At 55.3% G+C, this 26,744-nt stretch overlaps 1 protein-coding gene across 2 annotated transcripts in view; it reads right to left on the bottom strand.

Annotated features, from left to right (window-relative positions):
* The window catches only part of RGS3 (regulator of G protein signaling 3), a 74,824-nt gene extending 59,709 nt beyond the window's left edge, over positions 1-15,115 (bottom strand). The window contains exons 1-9 of one of the 2 annotated variants that reach the window (XM_071453797.1): positions 15,016-15,115; positions 10,802-10,852; positions 9,614-9,672; positions 8,914-9,008; positions 8,057-8,125; positions 7,358-7,418; positions 5,618-5,708; positions 4,923-4,990; positions 27-108 (exon numbers count right to left, since the gene is read on the bottom strand). In XM_071453797.1, the coding sequence (XP_071309898.1) occupies positions 27-108; positions 4,923-4,990; positions 5,618-5,708; positions 7,358-7,418; positions 8,057-8,125; positions 8,914-9,008; positions 9,614-9,672; positions 10,802-10,852; positions 15,016-15,103 (664 nt within the window). In that variant the 5' untranslated portion in view covers positions 15,104-15,115. Of the gene's footprint in view, positions 1-26; positions 109-2,860; positions 3,119-4,922; positions 4,991-5,617; positions 5,709-7,357; positions 7,419-8,056; positions 8,126-8,913; positions 9,009-9,613; positions 9,673-10,801; positions 10,853-15,015 lie in introns of those variants that run through there. The other variant, XM_071453798.1, reaches the window with a different exon arrangement.
* Between the last annotated feature and the right edge of the window lie 11,629 nt (positions 15,116-26,744).

Genomic DNA, 26,744 nt, shown 5'->3' with positions numbered 1-26,744 from the left:
GGGATGGAAAGGATCCAGTCTCTTACCAGAGTCCACAGCCTGCACACGGACTGGGGCGTCGCAGCAGATGGTGAAGCCAAAGCCGTCAGTGCCCCGAGGGATGGTGATCTGCAGGGAGACACCTGTCAGGTGGGAGAGCAGCCACTGGGTGTGATCCTCACTCCCACACTGCCCCACAGCCCCTGGAAATGCTGGCACGTGGCATTTGAGATGGGGAAGGGCTGTCACTGAGACCCCCACAGGTGGAATGGGGGCTAAAAGGCTCCCAGGAGTGTTTGTTTAGCACACGCTCTGCTCCCAGCCCTTCCAAGTGTAAGGAAAGGTCTGAGAAGCCATTGGAAAGGAAAACCTGGCAGTCTGGCCCTGACACTGACTTCTCTAAGCAGATCACTTAAACATTTCATTTCCTGTTGGAGAATACAGAAATAGCAGCACTCCCCTGCTCCGGAGGGAGCTGCGAGCTCAGCACGCTCCTGTCCTCCAGACATCTGTGTGCATCACCCCCTTCCCTGGGCTGAGTGTGTTTTCCCTCACTGGGTTTGGAGAGGAGGGATGCTGGGTTGATTTAGGCTCATTTGTCCTCCTGATTTGAGGAGCATTGAGCTTATTAATAAAATTATACTTATTTTTTGATGTTGGCTTCCAGCAGCAGCTCAGCGTGACAGATCCTGTAAATACCTGATTAGCCCCCAAGACATTAGTCAAGATGCTTGTTTTACTGACAGAGAAAAGAAAATTAAAAATCCTACATCTGACCTGTATTATTTTGAGAACAAACAGGCAGAAGGAAGATGAGGAATTCAGCAGAAGTTGCCAAGGAGGTGATGTGGTTCCTTACTCCTTTACCACGGGAAGGCAAAGCAGTGAGATTTCATTTCCCTGCACCTTGTCCCTTTGTGATTGCTCAGCATAAAATCAGGCTTCAAAAGAGAAACTGTCTTGCCCTGGCAGGATCAAACACAGATCCAGTCCCATTGCACTCACTATTTTTCTCTCTGGAGCTTGCTGGTTCCTCAGGGAGGTGGCTCTGCACCTTTGAATGAACCAGGAGTTGGACTCCTGGTCCCTGTGATTCCTTTCCAGCTCAGGATATTCCAGATCCTCCACTTTCATCTCCAACACCAAGCACTGGCACCAGGAGCCAGCCCAGCACCTCTCCCACCACGGAGACTCCACGGGCACTTCCCAGCCCAAGGTTTCCCCCCAGTCCTTCTCCCTGAGCTGGCTGACCTTGCCCCCCACCTGCCCTGTGCCACTGAAGAGCAGCTTCTCCCTGTGATGCTCCTCACCTCCCACCACCATGGCCATCTCAGACAGTCATTGCCCATTTTTTGCCCATTTTTTCCCATTTTTTGCCCATTTGTGCTGCCATGCAACTATGCACAACTATGAACATCAGCCATGAGCTGGGAGGTGGGTGGGGAGGCTTGATGTACCCAAACTTTGCCAAAAAATGCAGAGGGTATTTTCAAAATAAAGACTTGAGGAGCTCTAAGAGACAAAGCAGAGTCAGTTGTTATCCAGCCAAGGCAGAGCAGCTTTCCTGCACGAGATGGTCACCACAGCCCTGGCAAGGAGGGGGCAGTTGGGTTTGGAATTCTGCAGCTTTTGTAATTCCCAGTGTTTGCTGTCCCCCACAGCAGCTTTGGAATAACCTGAACAATGAGCTCAGGAGCACAGGGAGAAGCTGACCCTGAGCTGGGAGTCCCAATCCCACAGAGAGAATATTTCTTTGAAATGCAGGAGACTGGGATCTGCACATGGAAAAGCAGCAGTTGGCATTGTGCACTGGGAGAACTGGAACCAGCACAGCGAGCTGCTCCCCAGGAAACAAGTGCTGTTGGCTCCCAAAAACACAAAAATAAATTTTAGAAGAGGCAGTAGCAGCCTGCTATACCTGCTTCTTCTCTAATAAGGGGAAAATTAGGACAACACCTTGCAGCTTAACACTGTTACCATCAGCACACTACCTGCAAGTTGTACAGTAAATATATTTTTTATATTTGCATATATTTCTATATTTTAATAATTTATCTATATTTGAAAAGCATCCCTCCCTGCCCATTTCTCCACTGCAGCAACAAGCAGACACCAGCCACAGGCACCCATGTGAATGAAGATGCTTTCCTTCTACCCTCACTGTAATTTACCAATTGTAACGGTATCAAGTCGATGCCTCACAAGCAGCACCCACAGAGTCCATTTGTTGGATTAAGCCCTTTTCTGACCCAGAGATGGGCAACTGAGAGGCCTTTTAAAACTTTTATTCCATTTTCAGTCTCATGTGAAGGGTGAGACAATACAGATGTTATAATTCTCACCATCACAATCAGAAGTCAATTATTTCCTAATTACAATACATTATAAGGCCTATCAGCTTTTTGCCACACCATGCTGTAAATGCCTTAAAGCCAATTATCTAAAATTACCCCTCAAGGATCCCACTACAATGCATCTTTCATAGTTCTATTTCTCCAAAGTATTTTGTTTTATTTACAAGGCCATGCTTTGAACTTATTTCTAGTTGCATTCCTCTCACAACAATATCTGTCCTATTCCGTGACATTTCTATGCCAGTATTTCTTATCTCAAAGTTTATATACTATGTGAGCTTTCTGTCAAGCTTTAAGAATCCTCTACAAATCCACTCCCCACATGCAGCCCTACAAATCCATTCCCCACATCCAGCCGTAGAAATCCATTCACCACATCCAGCTGTAGAAATCCATTCCCCACATCCAGCCCTGCAAACCCATTCCCCACATCCAGCCCTACAAACCCATTCCCCACATGCAGCCATGGCAAGAGGGCTGCCAGGCTCTCAGGGATCTGCCCCAGGTGGGTGCAGGGGGATACAGACCTGCCGGTACCTCGGCTCCGAGCACACCTTGCAGAGCCCATGGAAGCGGTTCATGGCTGTGCCCCCCGAGCCCATGAAAACCCCGCGGCTCCCGCGGCACTCCCGGACTGCTCGGGCTGGAAGGAGCCCCAGTCACGCTGGCATGACCGCCCATGGGAACCCAGCTCCCGAGAAGAATGGCAGGAAGCCACCTTTCACCTCCCCGGCCCCTGCGAGCGCTGTATGCCGCTCCACGATAAGCCAGAGGCTTCCTGAAAGCCCTCACTGACGAGGAAGGGAGAGAGTTTTATATTAAAATTCCTGTCAACTCTTTAGTATTCCCCAGTCCCAGCTCTGTTGATGTGGCTTTTGTTCCCGTGGCATTCTTGGGGCGCACGGAGCACTTTGTTATTGCGACGTTCTCACAAACACTTGGAGGATGTTTGAGCGGCGTTTCACAGGACTGGCTGTGAGAGCCTCGCTCCATGAAGGACATGACTCCATACTCATAAAAAAATCAGAGGTTTGGGTTTATAGAAGCAAAAAAAAAAAAAAAAAGAAAAGAAAAAGTTTGTTTTTGAAAGCACAGACCCAGAGGATATGCATGTCCCCATGCTTTGTGCTCATAAAGTCACCAAGGGGGAAGCACCAAGGTCAACTGAGCTGCATCCATGGTGGAATTTGGGAATTAAAAGCCAAGAGGAACTCTGAGCACAGCCAGCAGCAGGGCTCAGCTGACCCACTGCCAGAGTTGGGCACAACTCCTTGGAGATGTGGTTCCAACAGAAGAGAACACCTTCCACACTCCTACAGGGGGATGATAAAGGAGGGAAGGCTGGAGGGAACCCAAAATCCAGGTTCTCCTGCACAGTAACCAGGGTGGCAGGGCCAGGGAGGCCAGGCAGGGAGCTGAGGAGTCTCAGCACTGCCAGGGGAGCCGTGGTGGCAGAGCCATCAGAGCATTGTCAGGGCAGCCACACTGGCAGGCTGGGGCTGGGGCTGGGGCTGGGAGGAGGAGCAGCTTTCCTTCCCAGCCAGCACTGCTCAAACCAGTGGCGACTGCCGGAGAGGAAGGGAGGAGAGGGGCGCTGGCTTTGTTTGTCTTGCTCAGCCCTGTGCTGTAAAACAAATAACTGCAAATGCAGCTGAGGGAAGCGCAGGGCGGAATTCGGCACAGATAAATCACGGGGCCGCCCGAGCCCCGTTTCCGATGCAAACCATGTGTTTGTGTTCCCATTTCCCATCCTTGCCTCTCCTATAAATCACCCAGGCTCCACCATGGGCCTTTCCCTTCCCAGAGCACACGGTCCTGGAAGGAGGAGAGGAGCAGACGTGTCCAAGGAGCCACAGAGCCAGGCAGGGGCCCGTGCTGTGGGGCAGGAGCGTGCCAAGCCAGCCCTGCCATCCCAGGCACTGCTGGTGCTTTGGCTGGAGTGGGAATACTCTGGAAAACAGGAGGTCCCTGGGAAAATGGGGGTTAGCACCCAAATCACCCCCTCCACCAGCTGGGGCCTGGCTGGAGTAACAAATTACCTGTGACAGCCATGGTGGGACAGGGAGGTGACAGAGCTCCCTCACCTCAGCATCACCCCCACTAAAACACTGTCCCTTGGTGTAGCCATGATATTTTCTGAAAAATCCTTTCCTTTGGATTTTTTTCTCCTGAGAAGCTGAGAGGCCTCAGGAACAAAATGTAACCAATGGTTATCTGCTGCTGTGGAATGCAACAGGTGCATCTGGGATTGGTCTCATGTGGTTGTTTCTAATTAATGGCCAATCACAGTCCAGCTGTCCAGACTGTCTCAGTCAGTCACAAGCCTTTGTTATCATTCTTTTTCTATTCTTAGCTAGCCTTCTGATGAAATCCTTTCTTCTATTCTTTTAGTATAATTTTAATATAATATAATATATATAATAAAATAATAAATCAGCCTTCTGAAACATGGAGTCAACATTCTCATCTCTTCCCTCATCCTAAGACCCCTGCAAACACCACCACACCTTGGCTCTCTGGAAACCCCTCAGGCAGGCACCCAACCCCACATCTTCCCAGTGCTGTGGGTCACAACCCTGTCATACCCACCTTCAGCTGCTGCAGGGTCACAGCGTCCTGGTTCTCCTGGGCTGCACTTTGACTTCCTGGCTTGACTTCTGAAATTATTTTTAAAACATGTTTTAAAAAAGAAAAAGGCCCCATGAGTGTGACAGCACATCTGGCAATCCCACACTGCACATGAGACCTTTACATGGCATGGGCACATCCCCCCAGGCAGCAGCTCGAGGGTGGCTGCACACCTGGGACAGGCACGGCTGCCCGACCCTGCCCTGGGCCAGCCCCTGCTCCTCCACTCCCTGGCAAGAGCAAGGCAGGAGAAAAAGCTCCCAAACATCCAGCCCAGACCCCAGGGACAAAGAGAGTGACCACAGCAATGAGCCCCAAGTCTGAGAGACAGGAGGCAGCATGAGGACAAGCCAAGCAAGAGAGAGAGAGATGTGGCTGCAGTGCTGGGGTCCCCAAAGAGCCCCAGAAGTGAGACTGAAGAGGAGAGCAGGGACTGCTGAACCAGCCAGAATCCCCACCCCACAAGATTTTGGGATGCCAGTGCCCACTGAGCAGCACAGGGCAGAGCAGTGCCCACAGGGTGCAGTGGGGCTGGGGCTGCTCCACACTGGGAGCAGGCTCAGACACAGCAGTGACTCCTCCTGCAAGCCCTGCCAACACCCCTGGGGTATTCCTGTGCTGGGACACACCTGGGATATTCCTGTGCTGGGACACACCTGGGCTCTGCTTCAGCCTCCTCATGGCCACCTTCAGGTGCTTGGTCCTGCCCAGGTCCTCCCCGAGGAGGTAATACCAGCCACTGATCTCCTGTGGGGAGGGAAGCAGAGGGGCATCAGGGCAGCTGTGCATGCAGGGCAGCTGTGCATGCAGGGCAGCTGCTCAGCCCCCTGCACCCAACCAAGGGCAGGAGCTGCCCCAGCTACAGCCACAGAGGTGCCCAGACCTGCTCACACACACAGCCCACAGTCCTGCTCTCAGCCACAGTTAAAATTCCATCCTCCCTGCAAGGGGGAATGAGCAACTCTGAGGCACCAAGATTCCAGGTTTTTACTGAAGCACCAAGATTCCAGGTTTTTAAAGGCATATCCAGCAGATTCCAGGTTTTTAGAGGGATATCCAGCAGTATCACGCAGCAGCCAGGGGACAGGACTCATGTCAGCCTTGCTGAGGTCCTGTGAGCACCAAAGTGTTTTAAAAAAGCTGCACCTCCCTTGTCCAAATTTCAGAGGAGGCCATGCTTCACCCACCTCTCACCCAGCACCACCAACAGCTCCTTTTTAGTCTCCTGCTATGCAGAAAACATCCACACCTCAGGTGAGAAACTTTAAAAAATCAAGGAGCTTTTGGACAACACTCTCAGGCACTGGGTGGGATTGTCTGTGCAGGAGTTGGGCTTAATGCTCCATGTGGGTCTCTTCAGGATAATCTGTGATTCTGTGAGCTCAGGGGATGTATTAACACCTCCATGAAACCCATCCAGCTTGCTGAGACATTCTGCTGCCCAGGGACAGAACCCCTCCCCGCTGGGCACTGGGATAAAGTGTACCCATGGGATGGAGCACTCCCATGGGATGAAAAGTTCCCATGGGATGGAGCATTCCCATGGGATAAAGAGTTCCCCTGGGATGGAGCATTCCTATGGGATGGAGCATTCCCGTGGGATGGAGCATTCCCATGGGATGGAGCATTCCTGTGGGATGAAGAGTTCCCCTGGGATGGAGCATTCCCATAGAATGGAGCATTCCCCTGGGATGAAGCATTCCCATAGGATGGAGCACTCCCAGGGGATGAAGAGTTCCCATGGGATGGAGCATTCCCATAGAATGGAGCATTCCCCTGGGATGAAGCATTCCCATAGGATGGAGCATTCCCATGGGACGGAGCATTCCCAGGCTTTGGTGCTCGCTGGGAGCCCTGCCCGGGAAGGCAGAGCCGGCTGTACTGACCAGCAGCAGCCAGGCTGGGGCAGCAGCACTGTGACCAAACCCTCGGCAGCAGGGACAGGGATTCTGGCCCAGAATTCCTGCAGGAACAGCCAAAAACCTCTGTGGCTGCCCTGTGCCCATCAGCACACTGCCGGGAATCGGGCAGACTCCTGAATGTGTCCCACGTGTCAGATGTGACCCGTGCCAGCCTGGCCCCATGTCCTGTGTCCCCCCCCGCAAACTGGGCAGGCAGCCTGTGCTGGGGACAGCTCTGTGCACCCCCAGTCGCTGCCACTCTGTGCCCCTGCCAAAGGCAGTGACACCCCTGTGCCAGGATCCCTCCTCTGACAGCCTCCCCACCACCTCCAGCACCCACACCAGCCCCAGCCTCACCCTGCCCATCCACACTGGGAATGGGAGCAGGCAACTCCCTAGGCACCCTCTCCCACCATGGGAAAAGCCTTTTCATCCACCCAGAGGGCCCAGAGAGCCCTGCCCAGCCCCACACCCTGCACTGGGACACGGAGCTACCTTGTCCAGGGACAGGAGGGACTTCACACCAAAGCTCATGCAGCCAATGAGTTCACTCTGCCTGCAGGAGAACCAGAGTTCAGGGACTGTCAGCACATGCCTGTTGGAGCTCCAGATCCCCCCTGGCACCCCTTTTCACCCCAACCATCCCTGCCCATGCTGAGTGCCAGGCAGTGCCCAGGACATGCCCCTGGTGTGAGCAGATACGGTGCAGACACCTGCAGGGCAAGGAGGAGCTGGGCTGGAGCCCCCTGGTCACCTCCAGCCCTGGTGCTGGCAGGAGCTTGGCCAAGGTGGCACTTGCTGGGCTGGCAGCACAGCCTGCAAGGTGCCACCCCCCTGGGTGCCCTCCCTGCACTGTCCCCACAGGGAGGGGAGATCCCAGCCCACTCCAGCCCCACCTGGCTTTGGCCAACAGTGCAGGCATGAGTGGGACAGGGGTTTAAATGCTGACCCAGCTGGTGGCTACCAGGCAGCACCAACAGAGTGCCAAGGGCAGGGTTTGCTGCCCGTGATGCTCCTGGGAGTGTCCCAGCTGGGACATCCCTGGGCCAAATCCTTGAGCAGAGCAGCCCTGAGGTCAGGGCCAGCCCTCAGGGCCCTGGAGGAGCTCACATGGGGTGACCAGAGCAGGGGACAGGGTCTCTGCCACAACAGCCCCACCTGAAAAGGATCCTATGACAGCTGGCAGCCCCTTACCTGGAATTCCTCTCTCTGTTCCAGACTGTGACCAGGAGACGCTTCTGCTCATCCTCCTCTTTCACGGGGCTGTAACAAGAGGGCACAGCCCATCAGCCTCCAAGGAGCACCCAGCAAGGGCTGCCCTCACAGCCAGGTGTTCTCCTCCAGTCCCTGCACAGAGCACTGCAGCCCCTCCCCAGAGAGCAATCTGCTCACTCCTGACAGCTGCAAGGGGATGTCACCTCTCCTGGGCATGTGTGGGGACACCACTCATGTGGCTTCAGGGGGGAAATAATCTTGCAGGAAGACACATCCAGCACCAAAGGGTAAAGGCAAGGAACTAGCCCCAGTTCATGCTCTGAAAGCACCAGCCTGTGCCAAACCCAGCCCTGCATAGGTCAGAGGGCTGGCACAGCCCCCATCACCAGCAGTGACAAGCTCTACTCAAACAAAGTCATGCAGCTCCTTCCCCATGCAGATACATGCTGGAGCTGTAGGAAACCCTTTTACCTTCCTCAGTCACACTATTGCAGGAGCCAGGTCTAGGAAATGCAGTGTTTGTCCAGCTCCTGCCCAGCAAGAAGGTCTGAGCATGCAGGAGCAGCGCTGCCATGCTGGGTGTGCTGAGAGCTCTGCAGAGCTCTGCCCAAAAGTTCAAGGCACTTCAGCCTTGAAAAGCACAGAATAATGGCTGTCACTCCTCATCTCAGCAGCAGAGCTGCTCAGGCGTGCTCAGTGTTTATTAGAGATCACAAAGCAAAAGCAAACACAGGGTTGTGGCGTGGAGAGGGAGCCCTGGGACAGTGGCACAGGGTCCCCAGTGCTCTGTGTGACACGGGGATGGCCCAGAGCTGCCTCTGCCCTGCCATACTCACAACACAAAGTGCTCATGGAACACAGGATTTTTGCTGTCTGGCACCGTCTTTGTCTTTTGCCTGCACTTGCAGCCAGCATCTGGCACAATGGACATCTTTAGGAGGAAAAGAAGCAGTGTTAACATTCCCAGAGCACATCCCCAGCTGCCCTGGCAGGACACTGGCACAGGCACTGGCACGGATGGCTGAGCTCAAAGATCCTGCTGAGCCCATGCTAACGGCTGGTTGGGATCACCCCACCCTTCTGCCTGCCAGGTAATTGCATTTCAAAACCCCTTGGGGCAGGGGAGGGAGGGAACAGAGCAGAGAAATCAGGAGTGATGTACACAAGTGTGGCTGGCTGGGGTCTGACCCACACCCCCTCTCAGGGGAGCTGCTTCCTGCACTGAGCACATCCCAGCAGGAGACCCACCCTGTGCCAGCAAACATCCCCACCAGGCCTGGGGCACCCTCTGGGGTGTTCTTGCAAGGAATGGTTGGCACAGCCCTCAGCAGGGTCCTGTCCTCCCCTTTTCTGCTTCATCCAGACACTGCCAACAAAACCCATGAGCTGTCCCTGCATGCTGGGGATGCTCTTCCAGAGCAGGATGGAGAAGGAAAGGGAAGGGAAAAACAGTGCAGAGCAAGCTTGGAGGAGCCAACCACAAAATTGTCCCCAAAAAGCACAAAGGTCCCTGAGCAAAGCCCCAGGAGGACTCACCTTCACATAGGAGTCGCACACACGGGACTCTGCTCCCATCAGAGCTTTTGCTTCCATGACTGGAAAGGAAATGAAATTATCACATCCCAAAGCAGCAGGACAGGCATGTCCCTACCCCACACCCCTCTGCCGCCCAGGCTGATCCCTCCCTGTGGGGCAGAACCCCCTCAGACAGGGGCAGGGGTTGATGGTTTCCCTTTAACACACTGTGCTATAAATGCAGCCTGGGCTGAGCTGGTGGCAGAGCAGTTCAGCATCCAGGGGCACAAACTGCACTCCCTCTGCCCCACCTGCCCAGCCCTGCTCTCCCTGCCCTGGAGCCAAACAGATCCTCCAGTTAAACATAACAGCCCATCCTGCACTGCCCTGGCACTGCCCTGACACTGTCCTGACACTGACATTGCCCTGACACTGCTCTGGCACTGCCCTGGCACTGACACTGCTCTGGCACTGCCCCACACTGCTCGGCCCCTGCGGCTGCCTGGGGCAAGGGATGTGCCAGGATGGGCCAGGGATGTGTTAGGGCTGTGTTGGGAATGTACCAGGGATGTGCCAGGGATGTGCATGGGATGTGCCAGGATGTGCCAGGGATGTGCCAGGGGTGTGCCAGGGGTGTGCCAGGGGTGTGCTGGAGATGTGTCAGGATGTGCCAGGGATGTGTTGGGATGTGTCAGGACAAGACCCCACCATTCACACCCAGCTCACGCTGGGGCTGCTCCAAATGGAGGGATTTGGGGTAAAGCCTGTGCCAGACCCCCAGACAGGTGTTTCCCAAAAAAAAGGGATCGTTCTGACACTCCCATTGGCCTCTCTGATAATCAGCATCAAAACACTTTCATTGAAGAAATACTGCTGGTGTTAAAAACTGCAGCATTTGGAGGCAACAGAACAGTTTGGAAATCCTGGCAAATATGGCAAAAGTGTTTTGGCAGAGATAAAGCATTTCAGACTTTCCAAATTGTACTTGCTTTTTTTCTCTTCATATGGAATAAAAGTAATTTATACACATGGGTGCAAACACATGAAGGTCTCTGGAAAGGTTTCAGTTTGATCTCTTAATCAAAGAGCTCCCAGTTGTGCCACTGCACCCCAGGGTTTTTCCCAACAGGACCAAGAAGGAAGAGCATGCAATGCTGTCCCCACCCCAGCCCAGTGTGGCTCGCTGGGGATGCCCCGGGGCACACTCACCGTGCAGCACCAGCGTCCGGCCCCGCGCCTCGATGGACAGCTTCAGCTGGCCTGGGGACACCAGGGACACGAGGGGACAGGCTGAGGGACAGGCTGAGGGACTCAGCCACCCCTCAGCTGCAAGGCTCACACAGGGCCAGGCACATCCTGCCTCCCTCCAGTTCACAGAGGCTCAGGGTGGAGGTCAGCACTGCCACCCCCAGCCCCAGCCCTGGGCAGGAGAGCAGGGTGTGCCCTGCTGGGTGAGGGCACAGCACCACAGCAGGGCAGCCCCACTGCTCTGCCAGCCTGCTCACACCCATTCCCTCGCTTTTCCATGCACTGGCAGCTCTGCATCAGCCCAGAAATCCCCCCACAAGGCCCAGACTGACAGGGGACTCAGCCCATGGTGTTTTCAGGGTCGGGGTGTGATGGTTATGGGGTGTGATGGTTATGGGGTGCAGGGTGAATGGTTCCCCTCTGGGTGTGATGGTTATGGGGTGCAGGGTGAGCTCCTCCCCTCGGGGTGTGATGGTTATGGGGTGTGATGGTTACGGGGTGTGATGGTTATGGGGTACAGGGTGAGTTTCTCCTCTCTGGGTGTGATGGTTATGGGGTGTGATGGTTACAGGGTGTGATGGTTATGGGGTGCAGGGTGAGCTGCCTCCCTTCTGGCTGTCCTCCCTAAAGGTTCCCCAGGAGCTGGGCCTGCCAGCATCAATAGGATGTGCAGATTTTAATGGCAGTGAAGGGTCTCTAATCATGTAACTGTTCTGGATCGACCCAAAACTAAACATTTCCCAACACCCCTGGAGAATCCAAGGACTGAAACCATCACTGATACAATGTTTCCCTTAGTCCAAAGCAAAGATTCCCATTTTCACTTCTTCCCCAGTTTACAAAACACAGCAAACAAGTGAGTAAACATCATTTACAGGTGAGTAAACATAACGTACAGACACATAAACATCTTGCAAGTTAAAACCCAACATTTCATTTTGTCAAAGACACACCCAAGGGCTTGGGCTTGCTTGGGAGGGGATATCTGATGAGATTGTTTAACCTGAAACAATTCAGAGAACACATTTTTCACTCAAAAAAAAAAAAAGGTCCAAGCTCTGAGCAGCTCACGTGTGCATGGAGTGCATGGACACGTGGAAATGGTCTGTGTGCATTTGCACAAGTGTGAGGTGAGGGACCAAAGGCAGGAGCTGGGTGGGTGAGTCAGGACAACTTAACACTGGTTTGCCACAGAGAGAACGCTGTGCCCCAGTGTCATCCTCCCCCTGCAGGCTTTGGGCACAAGGCTGGGACCCCTCTGCCACCTGCAGGTCTCTGGGGCTGTGGGAACCCTCTGGGGACAGCTCTGTGCACCCCCAATCGCTGCCACTCTGTGCCCCTGCCAAAGGCAGTGACACCCCTGTGCCAGGATCCCTCCTCTGACAGCCTCCAGGACCCACACCAGCCCCAGCCTCACCCTGCCCATCCACACTGGGAATGGGAGCAGGCAACTCCCTCGGCACCCTCTCCCACTGTGGGAAAAGCCTTTTCATCCAGCCAGAGAGCCCAGAGAGCCCTGGCCCAGCCCCACAGCCCTGCCTGCTCTGCTGTTAGCACACCACCGATGTTACAGCACAAAGGAAACTGCCCCAGTGCAGCCCAGCATGAGGAGAAGTCAGGGGGATGAAGGGAGAGGAAGTTTTTGTGCTGGGTGATTTGGGGGATGCCAGTTTGGGGACTGTCCTGCCCTGCCCTGGGGTGGCTGGGGCTGCTCCTGGGGAGCTCAGGGGCCAAGGGTTTGCACAGTGAGGGACGGGGTCACCCCTGCCCCGTGTGTGTCACTGCTGGGGGGACAGGGTCCCCAGCACCAAGGACAGGAGAGCAGGGAGAAGAGGGGCAGCTCTGCCTTTTTGGGGAGAAACACAAATTGGCCATAGTAGGGGTTGGGAGTTGAGGTGCTCTCCCCTCTGTGAGGAGCAGAGGATGTTTCCCTCTTAATGCATTTGTTCCTGAGTGTCTCCCAAGCACATGAAGGGACAAATCAGAACCCACAGCACACCCCAGCCCCTACCTGACCCCAGGCACTCACTGGCTTGTGTAGGACCAGGATCAGACAGGGAAGCTGCTCTGGGAGGAATGGTCCAGCTGGAGCTGGAGGGAGGGATGTGCTGTGCCAAGGCCTGTGCTCAGACAGAGCTGGGCACTCTGTCAGAGGAGCAGAGCAGGGACCTGGTGCCACACCTGGGTGGGCAGGAGCACAATCCCTGTCAAGGCAGGTTCATGGGCTGCATTCCCCCCTCAATCCAAGTGCAGAGATCAGAGAAACCTTTTCCCCTCATTTATCTCCTGATACATCCCTACCAGAACTGAGGGAAACAAGCCCCAGCAGAGAGGCCCTGACACAGCTTGCCCAGGTCCTCTCTGTTAAATAAAGGTTAATATAAATTAAAATAAGTGCAGAAGAAGGGCAGAGGGAGAAGCCACACGCAGCTCCTGGGTGAACATTCCATCACAGAGCTCAGCCAGGCTTGCAGGGGTGCAGCACAGAGAGCTCCCAGCCCCATCCACCTGGACCCACAGGGCCAGGAGAGGCAATTCCTGCCAAGGAACAAAGCTGGCACAAGGAGAACAGGGGAAAATGGGCATGAACAAGCACAAGATGGTAATCAAACATGTTCCCACCCATGAGAGAGGTTTGCCAGGCTAAGGGAGGGGACAGGGCAACCTTCTATGGGAGCAGAAAAGCAGGGAAACCTGTTCCTTACTGATGGTCTCTGACAAATGGAAAATTTGGGGTTCTTCTTAAATGCTTTTCTGTAGGAAAAACACAGTGCTGGGCCTGGCTGGGACAGCCAAGAACATCTATCAAATGCCAGTGGGGATTCCTGCCAGAGGACACAGTGCCAGATCCTCCCTGGGTGGGAGGTCCCCATGGGCACAAGGCACCCCAAAATCACCATCCACAGTCTCTGCCCTGGCACCAGCCCTTTGGGGGACTCCCTCCTAGCCACCCTCAGTGAGAGGGCAGTGCTGGCCCTGTCCTGCCAGGCTCTGCAGCTCAGAACACAACTCCACATCTCACCAGTGATGCTCAGCCCACGAGGGGAACTGTGGCTGCAGAGATGATGTTTGGCCTGCACTTGGTACCAGAGACAGGAGGCACCACAGAACCCACATTATTTGGCCTTTATCCTCCAGACAGAGACAGGAGGATTTCAGCTTCCATGCTGTCCTGAGCAGTTTGGCACTCGGAAGGCCAAAAGGGGAAGGAGCAACATCCCTGGGAAGGGTCAACATCCCTAGGAAGGAGCTCACTGTGTGGTCATGAGAGCAAGAGAAGCTTTGAAAGAAAACAAAACTGCTGCTTTGAGAGCAGCACCCAGAAGGGGCACCCAGCTGCCCCGTGTGTGACACTGCTGCCAGGACAGTCCTGACACAGTGTGACCGTGTTCACAGGGCTCTGAGGATGAGGGAAGAGATGAGGATCTGACTCCATGTTTCAGAAGGCTTGATTTGTTATTTTATGATACATATTATATTAAAACTACACTAAAAGAATAGAAGAAATTATTTCCTCAGAAGGCTAGCTAAGAATAGAAAACGAAAGAATGATAACAAAGGTTTGTGGCTTGGACAGAGAGTCTGAGCCAGCTGACTGTGATTGGCCATAAATTAGAAACAACCACATGAGACCAATCCCAGATGCACCTGTTGCATTCCACAGCAGCACATAATCATTGGTTACATTTTGTTCCTGAGGCCTCTCAGCTGCTCAGGAGAAAAAATCCTAAAGAAAGGATTCTTCATAAAAGATGTCTGTGACAACACAGCGGCCAGGACATCCACAAGGTGTCCAGATTCCCAGCCAGGGCCGGGCCAGCTCCGCCCGCAGAGCCAGCGCTGCCAGGGGCCATCAAACCCACTCTGCACATCTGAGGCAGCCACACAGAGACCCCGAGGAGCAAAAAGGACCCTGGGGCTCTGCCCGACCCTGGGGCACAGCTGCAGGCGGCCCTGCCCCAGCTCGTGTCCATGCAGGGGCAGAGCGGGCTGCGCCTTTGGGACCCCGGGAGCGCTTCCCGCACCGCAGCGGGCTCAGGGCGCTCCTGCTCCGGGGCTCAGCGGGGCAGGAGCTGCTGCCCGGCCCCGATTCCTGCGAGGAGCAGCAGCTCCGCAGCCGCTTCCCGGCCGGGGCGGCACCCCCGGGCTCCCCGGGCTCGGGGCTCCGCGCTTACCGAAGGTGCTGAGGCAGAAGGACGCGCCCGGGAGCGGAGCGGCCCGGCGGGAGCAGAGCGAGACCCTGCGCACCCCGCCGGCCTCCATGGCACGGCACGGCACGGCACGGCAGCGCTAATGGGAGCCGCACTAATTGGAGCCGCACTAATTGGAGCCGGGCTTGCCGCGGGACACGGAACAACGGCCGCAGTTTGAACGGAGCGGCTCCCATCGGCCCCGGGGCTGGAACGGGAGCGCACCTGGGACACGTGCCAGGGCGGGGACAGTGCCAGCGCCAGGATAGGGACAGTGCTGGGGTGAGGACAGTGCCAGGGCGGGGACAGTGGCGGGATCGGGACAGTGCCGGGGTGGGGACAGTGCCTGAATGGGGACAGTGCCAGTACAAGGACAGTGCCCTGCCATGGTGGGAACAGTGCCAGGGTAGGATAGTGCCTGGATGGGGACAGTGCCGGGGCGGGACAGTGCCAGGATGGGGACAGTGCCGGGGTGGGAACAGTCCTGGATGAGGATAGTGCTACGGTGGGTACAGTGCCAGGAGGGACAGTGCCTACATGGGGACAGTGCCAGGACAGGGATAGTGCCTGGTGGGGACAGTGCCACGGTGGTGAGAGTGACAGGGCGGGGACAGAGCTTGGGGGGGAGGGGGGGAGACAGTGCCAGGAAGGGGACAGTGCCAGAGTGGGGACAGTGCCCTTCTCCACCTGTGGCAGAGCGGAGACAGTGCCGGGTTGGGGACAGTGCCTGGAAGGGGACAGTGCTACAGTGGGGACAGTGCCCTGCCCGCCCCCGCAGACTCTGGAGCCACCCTGCGGGAGGTGCCCCAGGAAGGAGCTGCAGGGTAAGAGAAGAGCCTCGCTGGTGTCAGCAGCCCCTGGGCCTGCCTGTGCAGGTGTCCTGGCACACCTCAGCTGCTCAGGCCAGGCAGGAGCCAGCACAGCCCCCTGGGGACATTGCTGCAGCAGAACTGGTCTGGGAGGGTGAGTCAGAGCAGGGGGAAGGCAGGGCATGGGTCACCTGCTTGGCTCTCATGTGACAGGGAAAGAGGCCTGCAGCCCCCCAGGCTTATGGGGTCCCCCTGCAAGAGCCCAGAGCAGCCCATCCCATCACCCAGGAGCTCGGGGTGCACCCACCGGCCCTGGGTGCTGCAGCACAGCTCACCAGGAGGCACCAGGGCTGAGCTCCAGCTCCAGGGGGTGTGGAGGAATGGGGGAGATGGTTCCTGGGGGAAACCCCCCCCCAAAGGCTGGGCTGTGCCAGATCTCTCTGGGATGGAAAAGAACGAGATCTCCATGCAGCCCAGGCTGCTGAGCACACACCCCCCACCCTGCCTGTGGTGACCCCTCCACAGAGCCCTGGCCAGGGCTGAGCCCAGAGCCTCCCTGCAGGAGTGACAGGGGTAGGATGGTTGGGATGGATGGAGACCAGAGATTTCTGAAGTTTGGGGTTGGAACTTGAGGTCTATTGCAAAGGGCCTGGGTGCAGGGCCCTGCTGGGAGCTGCCAGGCACAGCTGGAGCAGGCCCCAAAGAGGGAGAGGTAAAGAAGGCAAGAGTGTGGTAAAGAGGATGAGAGAGCAAGGTTCCCATTACAATGCCAGAAGTCTTCTTCTGTGCTGAATATTCTGATTCTCACTAACCAATCTAGTACAATATACAAATCCTATAGCATTTCCATACAGCCTATAAGAATCATTGCATTACCATCCTGTGTTACATTTTAAACCCTACAAACTCCTCTTTGGGCCCCTTCTGCCAAGCTGGCAGGGTCTGCTCTGCCCTTTGGGCCTGTCTGCAAGCAGAGGGTGTTGTTCCATCAAAAGGGGATCACCTTCAGCTGGCCACACCATTGTTTTCCAGTTGTTCAGTAACTGAGGTATCTGAGGTATATCTTGCTCTCATTTCAATCTCCCTTATAGTTTCCATATTCTCAAAATCTTTAGCCAGACAATCATATTTATAAGGCTTTCCTGTTTCATCTTCCCCAACACCATCCCCACAGCCCTCACTCACCTTTCCCTTTCACTCGGGCACAGCTGATCCTCCTCCTGCTCCCCGAGGCTCCCGGCAGCCGGGGCTGCCCGGCCCGCTGTGGCCCCCTGGATGATGGAAGAGGCTCCAGCACCGCGGGACTCTGCCCTGGACCTGCTGGGGAAAGAGGAGATGAGAGCAGGACCCGGCGGGACCGGGACAGGGACAGCAGGGACTTCCCAGGCTCTGCTGCACCCTCTGTTTTATCTGTCCCAGGGGTTTGTGCCCACCCTGCCCCAGCCTTCCCCGTGAGCAGAGGAGAGGAACGATGGCAATTCACTCAATGCAGCAGCACAGAGGGGACAGAGCCACGTTCAGAGGGACTCACCCCTGGCAGGAACCCCAGCTGCAGCCTTGGCCATGGCCCTTCCCATCCCACACACCAAGTGCATCCCAAGGCTCTGCTCAGCACAGTTTTGTTTTATTTAGAACAGATGACCAGCCCTGTCAGGGCTTTATTAATGTGTAAGCTGCTGTCCAGGACACTGGAGATGCTGCCCTGAACTGGGTGTTCAGGACAGGCTGAGAATCACAGAATGGTCTGGATTGGAAGAGAACTTAAAAATCATCCAGTTCCATGTCTGCTTCAACTGTGCCAGGCTGCTCCCAGCCCTGTCCAGCCTGGCCTTGGGCACTGCCAGGGATCCAGGGGCAGCCCCAGCTGCTCTGGGCACCCTGTGCCAGGGCCTGCCCACCCTCACAGGGAACAATTCCTAATTCCCAATATCCCATCCAGCCCTGCCCTCTGGCACTGGGAGCCATTCCCTGTGTCCTGTCCCTCCATCCCTTGTCCCCAGTCCCTCTCCAGCTCTCCTGGAGCCCCCTCAGGCCCTGGCAGGGGCTCTGAGCTCTCCCTGGAGCTTCTCCTCTCCAGGTGAGCACCCCCAGCTCTCCCAGCCTGGCTCCAGAGCAGAGGCTCCAGCCCTTGGAGAATCTCTGTAGCCTCCCCTGGACTCATCCAGCAGCTCCAGGTCCTTCTGTGGGTGGCCCCAGAGCTGGACACTCTTGCAGGACTCTGGCTCAGACCCAGCTCCAGGCCATCCCTGCTGATGTGCTGAGGCTCAGAGGAGGCTCCACAAAAGGGGGAATTGGATGCTTTCCTCATGTCCAGCACCCTGACAAAGCCCCAGCAGCCCCAGCCTGGCCCTCCTCACTCACAGCCATCCAAACCTGCCACAGGATCTGATGCTGAGACAGACAAAAGTGCTCAGACCCAGAACTGGGAGCCTTGGAGGAGAAACCTCCCAGCCCAGCATGAGCAGAGGAGCCAGCACAGCCCAGGAACTCTGCAGAACCAGGAACATCTGCCCAGGCTTCTTCCACAGGGATGAGCAGGGTGGGACTGGTGAGGCAGAGCTGTTTTACACTGCCCTTAACACAGGGCAGCTGGGCAGCCTCAGATGGGGGGTCCCCAGTTCTGGAGCCCCAGAACTCCCTGGAAGGGCAGTGGGGCAGAGCAGTGTCCCTCAGCCTGATGGAGCCACACTCACAGCAGCTGTAAAGGCAAAAGACCCTCAGCCCTGTGCCAGTGTGTACCAGGATGGACAGATGGACAGGCCTACCACACCCTGCCCAGTGCCTCCAGGTACCCCAAAATATCTCCAGCTCCATCTCCACAGCCTCTAGGCAGAGACAGCAGCTTGGAAAGGCTGTTTGCTCACTGGAAAAGCTTTTTCCCCCAAAGGTTGCCAGGGGCATTGGTTTGATTCAGCTGAACTTCCACCAGCAAAACTGCCTGAAACTGTAGGAAAAGCAACAGGAGGAGCACAGTGCAAACAAGGGAGGGAGGGAGGGAGGAATGCTCTGCACAGCCCAATCCATCACTGCCACAGACACCTATTGTACCACTGCCATAAATCCAAGCCCCTTTGGGCACTGGTGGGGACAAAAACCACCCCAGCAGCTTCCAAAGCCTCTGGGCAAAGAGCCCAGCTCTGCTGGGGCTGCCTGTGCCTGCAGGGTCAGCCTGACCCTGGCACCCTGCAGGAGGCTCCCAGAGCCAGCACTGCCCAGGGCCTGGCAGGGATTCTGCTGCCAGCTCCCACACCAAGTTCCTGCTTTCCTGGTGGAGAGGGGCCAGGAGCCTTCTTTTCCCTCCTTCCCACAGCACAGCAGCGAGGCACCAGCCAGGATGGGAGCAGGGCAATGTGCAGGGACCAGTGGGGTGGAAAAGGCCCAGAGCTGAGTCCCCTTGGGCTGTGAGAGTCCCTCTCCAGCCCTGGGAAGCACCCAGAACTGTTGGGGAAGATGAAACAGAAAAGCCTTATAAATATGATTGCCTGGCAAAAAATTTTCAGAATATGGAAACTATAAGCGAGATTGAAATGAAAGCAAGCTTTGAGATCCCTCAGTTACTGAACAGCTGGAAAACAATGGTGTGGCTGGCTGAAGAAAATCCCCTTTTGATGGAACAACACCCTCTGCTTGCAGACAGGCCCAAGGGGCAGAGCAGACCCTGCCAGCTTGGCAGAAGGGGCCCAAAGAGGAGTTTGTAGGGTTTAAAATGTAACACAGGATGGTAATGGAATGATTCTTATAGGCTGTATGGAAATGCTATGGGATTTGTACATTGTACTAGATTGGTTAGTGAGAATCAGAATATTCAACACAGAAGAAGATTTATGGTATTGTAACGGGAACCTCACTCTCTTGCCTCTTAGCTCTTGCCCCTTTTACTCTCTTATGCTTTTGCTCTCTTACCCTCTCATCCTCTCTCCCCCTCTCTTCTCTCAGGCCTGCTCTGAGCTGTGCCTGGCAGCTCCCAGCAGGGCCCTGCACCCAGGCCCTTTGCAATAAACCCCAAGTTCCAGCCCTGGCTCCAGAGATCTCTGGTCTCCATCCATCCCCACCATCCTACCCCTGACACCCCCACACAGAGCCATGGCCATGGATGCTGTGCTGCTGGAGCCCCCTGCACACACAGCCCAAGGGCAGAGGCACCTCAGTGGGCACAGCTGGGCTGCTCAGCACTCACACAGCTCCCCCTCCCCTCCTGTGCTCCAGCCTCGGGATCCAGGGCTCAGGGAGGGCTGAGGAACAGGGATGTGATTTATTCTGTAATTGCTGAGTGTCTGTGCAGCACAGCAGGGCCTTTGCTGCCCCCATCACAGTGCAGGGGGTGCACAGGCAGGGCAGGGAGCAGGAGCAGCTGAGAGACAGCACCAGGAGCTCCTCAGCAGCCCCTGAACATCTGGCTGTCCCCACAGCACATCTGGCTGCTCTCACAGCACATCTGGCTGTCCCCACAGCACATCTGCCTGCCCCCACAGCACATCTGCCTGCCCTCACAGCACATCTGCCTGCCCTCACAGCACAGCTGGCTGGAGCCCAGGGGAAGCTGGAGCCCCTTTCCCAGCTGGCAGTGCCAGAGGTGTGGGAGGTGAGCAGAAGGTGCAGCCTGGTCACACTGATCCCTGCAAGTCTGGGCTACCACCTAAATTCTCCTGTCTGCCTGGTGGCCCCCAAACCCCCAGAGGTGCCCTGCAGCCTCTGGAATCCTTCAGGACCCAGGAACCCCCAGGGCAGCCACAGCTGCTGCTCCCCACCAGGGACCTGAAGCAGCAAGCCCAGGGCGAGGTGTGGTGGAATGTGAGGGACACAGGAGGGGAGAGGCTGCTCCAGCAGCTCTGCCCAGAACCAGAACCTGCTTCCCACATCTGGCACAGCTGCTTTGCAGGTCCTTGAGGAAGGGATTCATGCAGTTATCAAAACCCAGAAGCCCAAGGAGGGGAGCACAGAGAGGGAGGGGTCCTTTTCCAGCGGGCAGGAGCAACCCCTGCATCCCAGGCAGGCTCTCCAGCCAGGAGCCAACCTGGCCAGGCACTCAGCCAATGGCACAGCATCCCCCAGGGATGGCCCAGCTGCCCAGGTTGATATTTGCACCCTGGCATTCCCAAACACATCCCATGGCTGCTCCATGCTCTCCCTGCAGACAGGCACTGCCAGGGGAGCAGCTCTGGCTCTCCCCAGGATCCCTGAGCTCCAGCACAGCTCACCAACACCAGAGCTCCTCCCAAATATGACAGGGTGACACTGGAGGTGTCACATCCTCTGCACATCTTGCTGGAAGGCAAGAGAGCCCAGGATACAGAGCTGGGGTGGGGATGGACCCCTTAATCCCACCCTCATTATCATCCCATCCTCAACAGGCAGTGCTGGGGAGGAACTGAAGTGCATTTATGTTACAGAATGTTCCAAGAGCTCTCCTGTCCTGCCCACAGGGAGGGTCTGGGGACCCCTCATCATCCCAGCCCTGGGGTCTGCAGAGAAACCTCACAAAGGCTCCAACTCCCTCTCTCATGGGTGTGTTTATAATGCAGAGGGAGAGGCCCTGGGCTCACAGTCAGTGCTGCTGTCACCTCCTGGACAGGAGGGCTGAAGAACAACCCTGCCACAGCCCCCCTCTGTCCCTGGCCACGTGCCCCAGCAGCTCTGCTGATGCCAGAGCCCCACAGACACAGGAAAATAGCACCAAAGCTCTGTCCTGGGCAGGCAGGAACCAGCACACAGGGGGGGTGGCCCTGCTCAGGGATCCAGGGTCATTCCTAAGGCACTTCTGAATGTTCCTCCTTTCAGAAGAATCAAAAACTCTTCATTTGTTCAGCTGAATCCATTTGTTGACATTCCCAGTGATCTCCATCTGCCACCCACCAAAATTAAAGCTTTTTCCAAGCAAATTTATTTGCTCCTGGGAAAAACCAAACCAATCTGGGATTGCACCTGGGAAAAACCAAACCAAACCAAACCAATCTGGGATTGCACCTGGGAAAAACCAAACCAAACCAATCTGGGATTGCACCTGGGAAAAACCAAACCAAACCAAACCAATCTGGGATTGCACCTGGGAGAAAACCAAACCAAACCAATCTGGGATTGCACCTGGGAGAAAACCAAACCAAACCAAACCAATCTGGGATTTTTCACTGCACAGCTCAGCCCATGGAACAAACACCAAGCAGCTTCCTGAGCGAGCAGCAAACAATTCCCTCCACAATTCCAGGCATCCTGAACCTCTGGAATGGGAGCAGGGTTTGTACCTGCCCAGCCTTGCCGTGTCCTGGTCCCTGTCACAGCCCCAGCACCATGGTTTGTGTGGCTGCTCTCAGCAGCACCCACAGCTCTCCCAGCACTCAGAGGTGTTTACACTCCCCCTGTCTCCCAGGAGCTCCTCAGGCTCACACAAAGCCTCCTCTCTCTCTCTCTCTCATTGCAAAAGGCTTTTAAGAGGCAAACAGGACAGTAATAAATGCTCTGTCTGTCCAGCTAAAGCAGGCAGTCTCACAGCTTTGGGTGAAAGAGTCCCAGGGGACAGGGCTTTCAAAATAATAATAAATAAATTGTAGTAAAGAGTCTCTGTGGGACTCCCAGGCCACAGACTCTCCCTGCCCATCTCCCAGAGGGTTTGAGGCTCACTGGCTGCAGAAATCACTCCTAACACACAAACTCAGGAGATTCAAATCCCCTCCATCCTGCAGCACAGAGAGCCCTGAGATCAAACATGATCCCAGGGGGAGCTGGGCATCTCCAGCCCCCCACAACAGGCACGGGGGAGACACAGACCCTCATCTCCTCCAGGCACCAGGACCTGGCTGCCATGAGCAGCCCCCACAGAGCCATCACCCAGCTGTGACCCTGTTCACAGGGCTCTGAGGGTGAGGGAAGGGATGAGGATCTGACTCCATGTTTCAGAAGGCTGATTTATTATTCTATGATATCTATTACATTAAAACTATACTAAAAGAATAGAAGAAAGGATTTCCTCAGAGGGCTGGCTAAGAATAGAATAAGAAGGAAATGATAACAAAGGTTTGTGGCTCAGGCTCTCTCTCCGAGCCAGCTGACTGTGATTGGCCATTAATTAGAAACAACCACATGAGCCCAATCCCAGATGCACCTGTTGCATCCCACAGCAGCAGATAACCATTGGTTACATTTTGTTCCTGAGGCCTCTCAGCTTCTCAGGAGGAAAGATCCCAAAGAAAGGGTTTTCCATAAAAGATGTCAGTGACAGCCATCCTCCCCCCTCCTCCCCCTGGGAATGAGCCGTGCTGCCAAGGCAGAGGAGTCCCCCAGCACTCACGGCTGAGCCCCGGCTGCTCCATGGCTCCCTCGCAGGTCAGATCCTCTCCAGCAATGGCCCAGGGGAGATTCAGCTGCCAGAGCCTTTGGTCGTGGTCCCACTGCAGGGAGAGGGGGAAACCCCAATCCAAACCAGTATAAAAATGTCCCAAGGGAGCAGAGATGCAGTCTGGGGAGGTACAAATTAAACTGTAAGCTGGGGGGGATGGTGGTCCTGCAACAGCTCTGTTCTCTCCTGGCTCCCAACAGCAAGGAATCAACTCCTCCTAACTCCCCTCCTCACATTCCAGCCTGGGACTGACCTTAACCTGCAGTTCTGTTGGAGTCTCCAGCAAAGTGCCCATTCAGCTGGTTGGCCTGGGAGTTAATGACTTTCTTTTAAAATTTAACACCATCAATCTGTTCTCCATCACAGATTTCAGTCTGCCAGCACCAGGGTCTGCCTTTGGCTGGATATTCAAATCCAAACACGTGCTTAGACGGTTGTTCCAGGCAAAAGGGTAACATATGCACACAGAAAACCCACAGGGTTGGGGCTGCCTTTGGAACTAAAGAAACTAAATCAGGCTGGGAAAAATTATCTGGCTTCCCAGACGGTAAGAGGATTGCAAGAAGGAGGGTTTGGGCTATTTTGGGGCAATCCTGAGGGCAGATTTCTGGGATTAGCACAGCCTGGCATATAGGGCAGACACACAAAGCATTCCAGCAGTGGGAGCACTGCAGCCCCTCTTCCCCAGGGCCCAGCTGAGGTGCTGCTGTCCCTGACACCACCTCTGCAGCAGGCACAGCTGAGCTTCTCCCTGGAAAACTTCAATTAGGAACCCAGCAAAGAGGCAGACTGGCACATTGCAAATCCTTTTCCAATCTGAGGCCTAAAAAAGGTTTCTCCTCCTTCCCAGGGTATTTTAGGTACACCAGCCCTTCTCTGCCCACATCCAAGAGTGTGAGCATCCTGTTGGAGCCCAAATCTGAGCCAGAGCAGCAGCAACATCCCCAGCGTGGTCTTTGCTGCTGCCTTTGCCACCCTGCAGCTCCCTTGTCTCCACCTTTCCAGGCAGATGCACTCAGGACTCCACACTCCTGGAAAATGGAGCTGGGAGAGGACAGAGCACTGGGTGTCAGAGCAGCACCCACCCAGCCTCATGGGCTGCTCCTGCTCCCAAAACCATCCTTCCCCTTCCACAGCACTCAGCTCAGCTGCTGCAAAATATCAGAGTCTTGGCAACATGCAGAGTCTGACAAGAACTGTGTCTGCCTCTCCACAGGACTTCATGTGTTTGGCCTTTTGCACCCATCGTTTGGGGTAACAAATTTATTCTTTGGCTGATCTCTTTTCTAAACCTCCCTCTCTGCCCCTTCCCCACAAAATGCAGAGTCTGAACATGCAAAGGGAGCAGCCCCCAGCCCTCCCTGGGCCCTGAGGCGTGGCTGTAAGAGCTCAGGATGGAAGCACAGAGTATTTCTAGGGCAGGCAGAGGCTCTGTGACAAACCCCACGTGAGCAGGAGCTGGCACAGCCCCTGGTGGCTCACCAGGGATGCAGAGCACAGAACAGTTTCCATGCACAACCACTTGTTCTGTGCCCATCCTTCAGCAGGGCCAAGCTTGCTGGAAACAGTTCATCTTGTCCCTTTGCCATTGCTAAACTGGCTGAAACCAAGGCAGCTGTGACCACAGCATGGTTTGTGTAAGAGCTGCTCCATAAACCAGCTCCTCTCCAGGAGGAGAGCAGCAGGGAAAAGATGGGAGAGCAAGAAGCTCTTGTTTTATTTCAGTTCAGATTTTCACCCATCTGAACACTCTAAACCTGCAGAAACTGCCTGGCTTCTTCCCCTGCTGCCCTGGGGCTGGTCAGGGAGACATCCAGGGTTAGTTCAGGAGAGGGATCCCTTTGAGCACAGGGGTGTTTCCTGATCCCTCCAGACACATCCTGTACAGAGAATCTCCTCTAGGGCTGGAGAATCCTCCACTGCCACCCTCCACAGTGAGGAGCAGCAGTCACAGAGAGCAGCAGCCACCAGAGCACCAGGGGCTCTCCATGTGCTGTGGATTCCCCTGGATCCCTGGCAGTGCCCAAGGCCAGGCTGGACACTGGGGCTGGGAGCAGCCTGGGACAGTGGGAGGTGTCCCTGCCACGGCAGGGGTGGCACTGGATGGGCTTTAGGGTCCCTTCCACCCCAAACCAGTCTGGGGTTCCATGGTTCTCTCCCCAGGAAAGGCACACAGCTCAGTCCAACTGCCTCTGAGCAGGCTGACAGGATGCTGACCCCAAAGCAGTAATGGGCCATCATAAACTATTTTTTCTTCCTTTTTTTTCATCCTTTTTCCCTTTTGCCATGCCTAGCCTGCAGGATAACAGTGGGTTGGGCCCACACCTGACAATTTTCCCAGCTCAAGGCTTTGTCCTTGCTTTTGCATTTCCTTGGGGCAGTGGGACTTTCTCAGGCCAGGTGTTTAACACACAGTCTTACAGCCTTAGAGTCTTACAGCCTTAACCTGATTAAAAGCCCAGTGAATTACAGCAGCACATCAGCTCACAGCACCATTCTCCTGCACTCTGAACCCTCAGTGACACACAAGAGCAGCACCATGAGACATTCCAGGTCTCTTAGAGGATGTCTGATCTGAGCATCCAGTCCTGCTGCAGCATTTTGACAAATGCTGAGTATTAATCCATTGTTGATTTATTTTAATGCAATAAAAACAATGTAATAACCAAGCTGGGTCTTTAGTGACCCTTCTCATAAAAGAGATCAGTTTCAATATAGCAAAAGGTCTCTTGGGAATTATGCTTTTGGCCTTGGAATGGTCAAATGGATCAAAGTAATGAAGTTAAAACAGCTTAGGAAGTTATTGCCTGTCACCTGAGCTGAACTGCCAGGCTCAGCCTGGAGCTGCAGGAAACAGCTGAGCTCTTCTCTCAGGTGCCTCACTTGGGCTCTGCTCCCCAGCTCTGACACTGCTCTGCCTCCCAGTGAGCCAGGTTAGCTCACTGATTTTACAGAAAATCAAACATTTCTGGCATTTGGCACCCAAACAGATTTGATCAGGGCATGTGATGGGGAGACAGATCAAATGCCAGAAATCTTAGACTGGTTTGGGCTGGGAGAGACCTTAAAGCTCATCCCATGCCACCCCTGCCATGGCAGGGACACCTCCCACTGTCCCAGGCTGCTCCCAGCCCTGTCCAGCCTGGCCTTGGGCACTGCCAGGGATCCAGGGGCAGCCCCAGCTGCTCTGGGCACCCTGTGCCAGGGCCTGCCCACCCTGCCAGGGAACAATTCCCAATTCCCAATATCTAACTAATTGTAACCATCTTCAGTTTAACACCACTGTCCTTTGTCCTGGGGCACAACAGAAGGGGAAAGTTGCCTTTTTCTTGACAGAGATCTCCTTTGTCATCTGGATCACCTTTGTCATCCCCATTCCCAGGCTGGACAGAGTAAACCAAGATTCTCTGACATTTTTATGTTCAATTCAGCTGGCGTTAGAGTGAAGCTGCTGCTCCAAGGGCAGCTGCCTCATTTCTTCCCCCAGAACTCTGACCCTGACTCTCCCCTTCAGCCCAAGCATGGGAACAGGCACAGAGTCTCTCCAGCCACAGGGGACCCAGAGGGATCATCAA

The sequence above is a fragment of the Agelaius tricolor genome, unplaced genomic scaffold, assembly GCF_023055355.1.
Source record: "Agelaius tricolor isolate 1412-34295 unplaced genomic scaffold, bAgeTri1.0.p SCAF_37, whole genome shotgun sequence".
NCBI lineage: Eukaryota > Metazoa > Chordata > Aves > Passeriformes > Icteridae > Agelaius > Agelaius tricolor.
The sequence above is the reverse complement of the archived record's forward strand: the minus strand, read 5'-3'. Positions and strand labels throughout refer to the sequence as shown.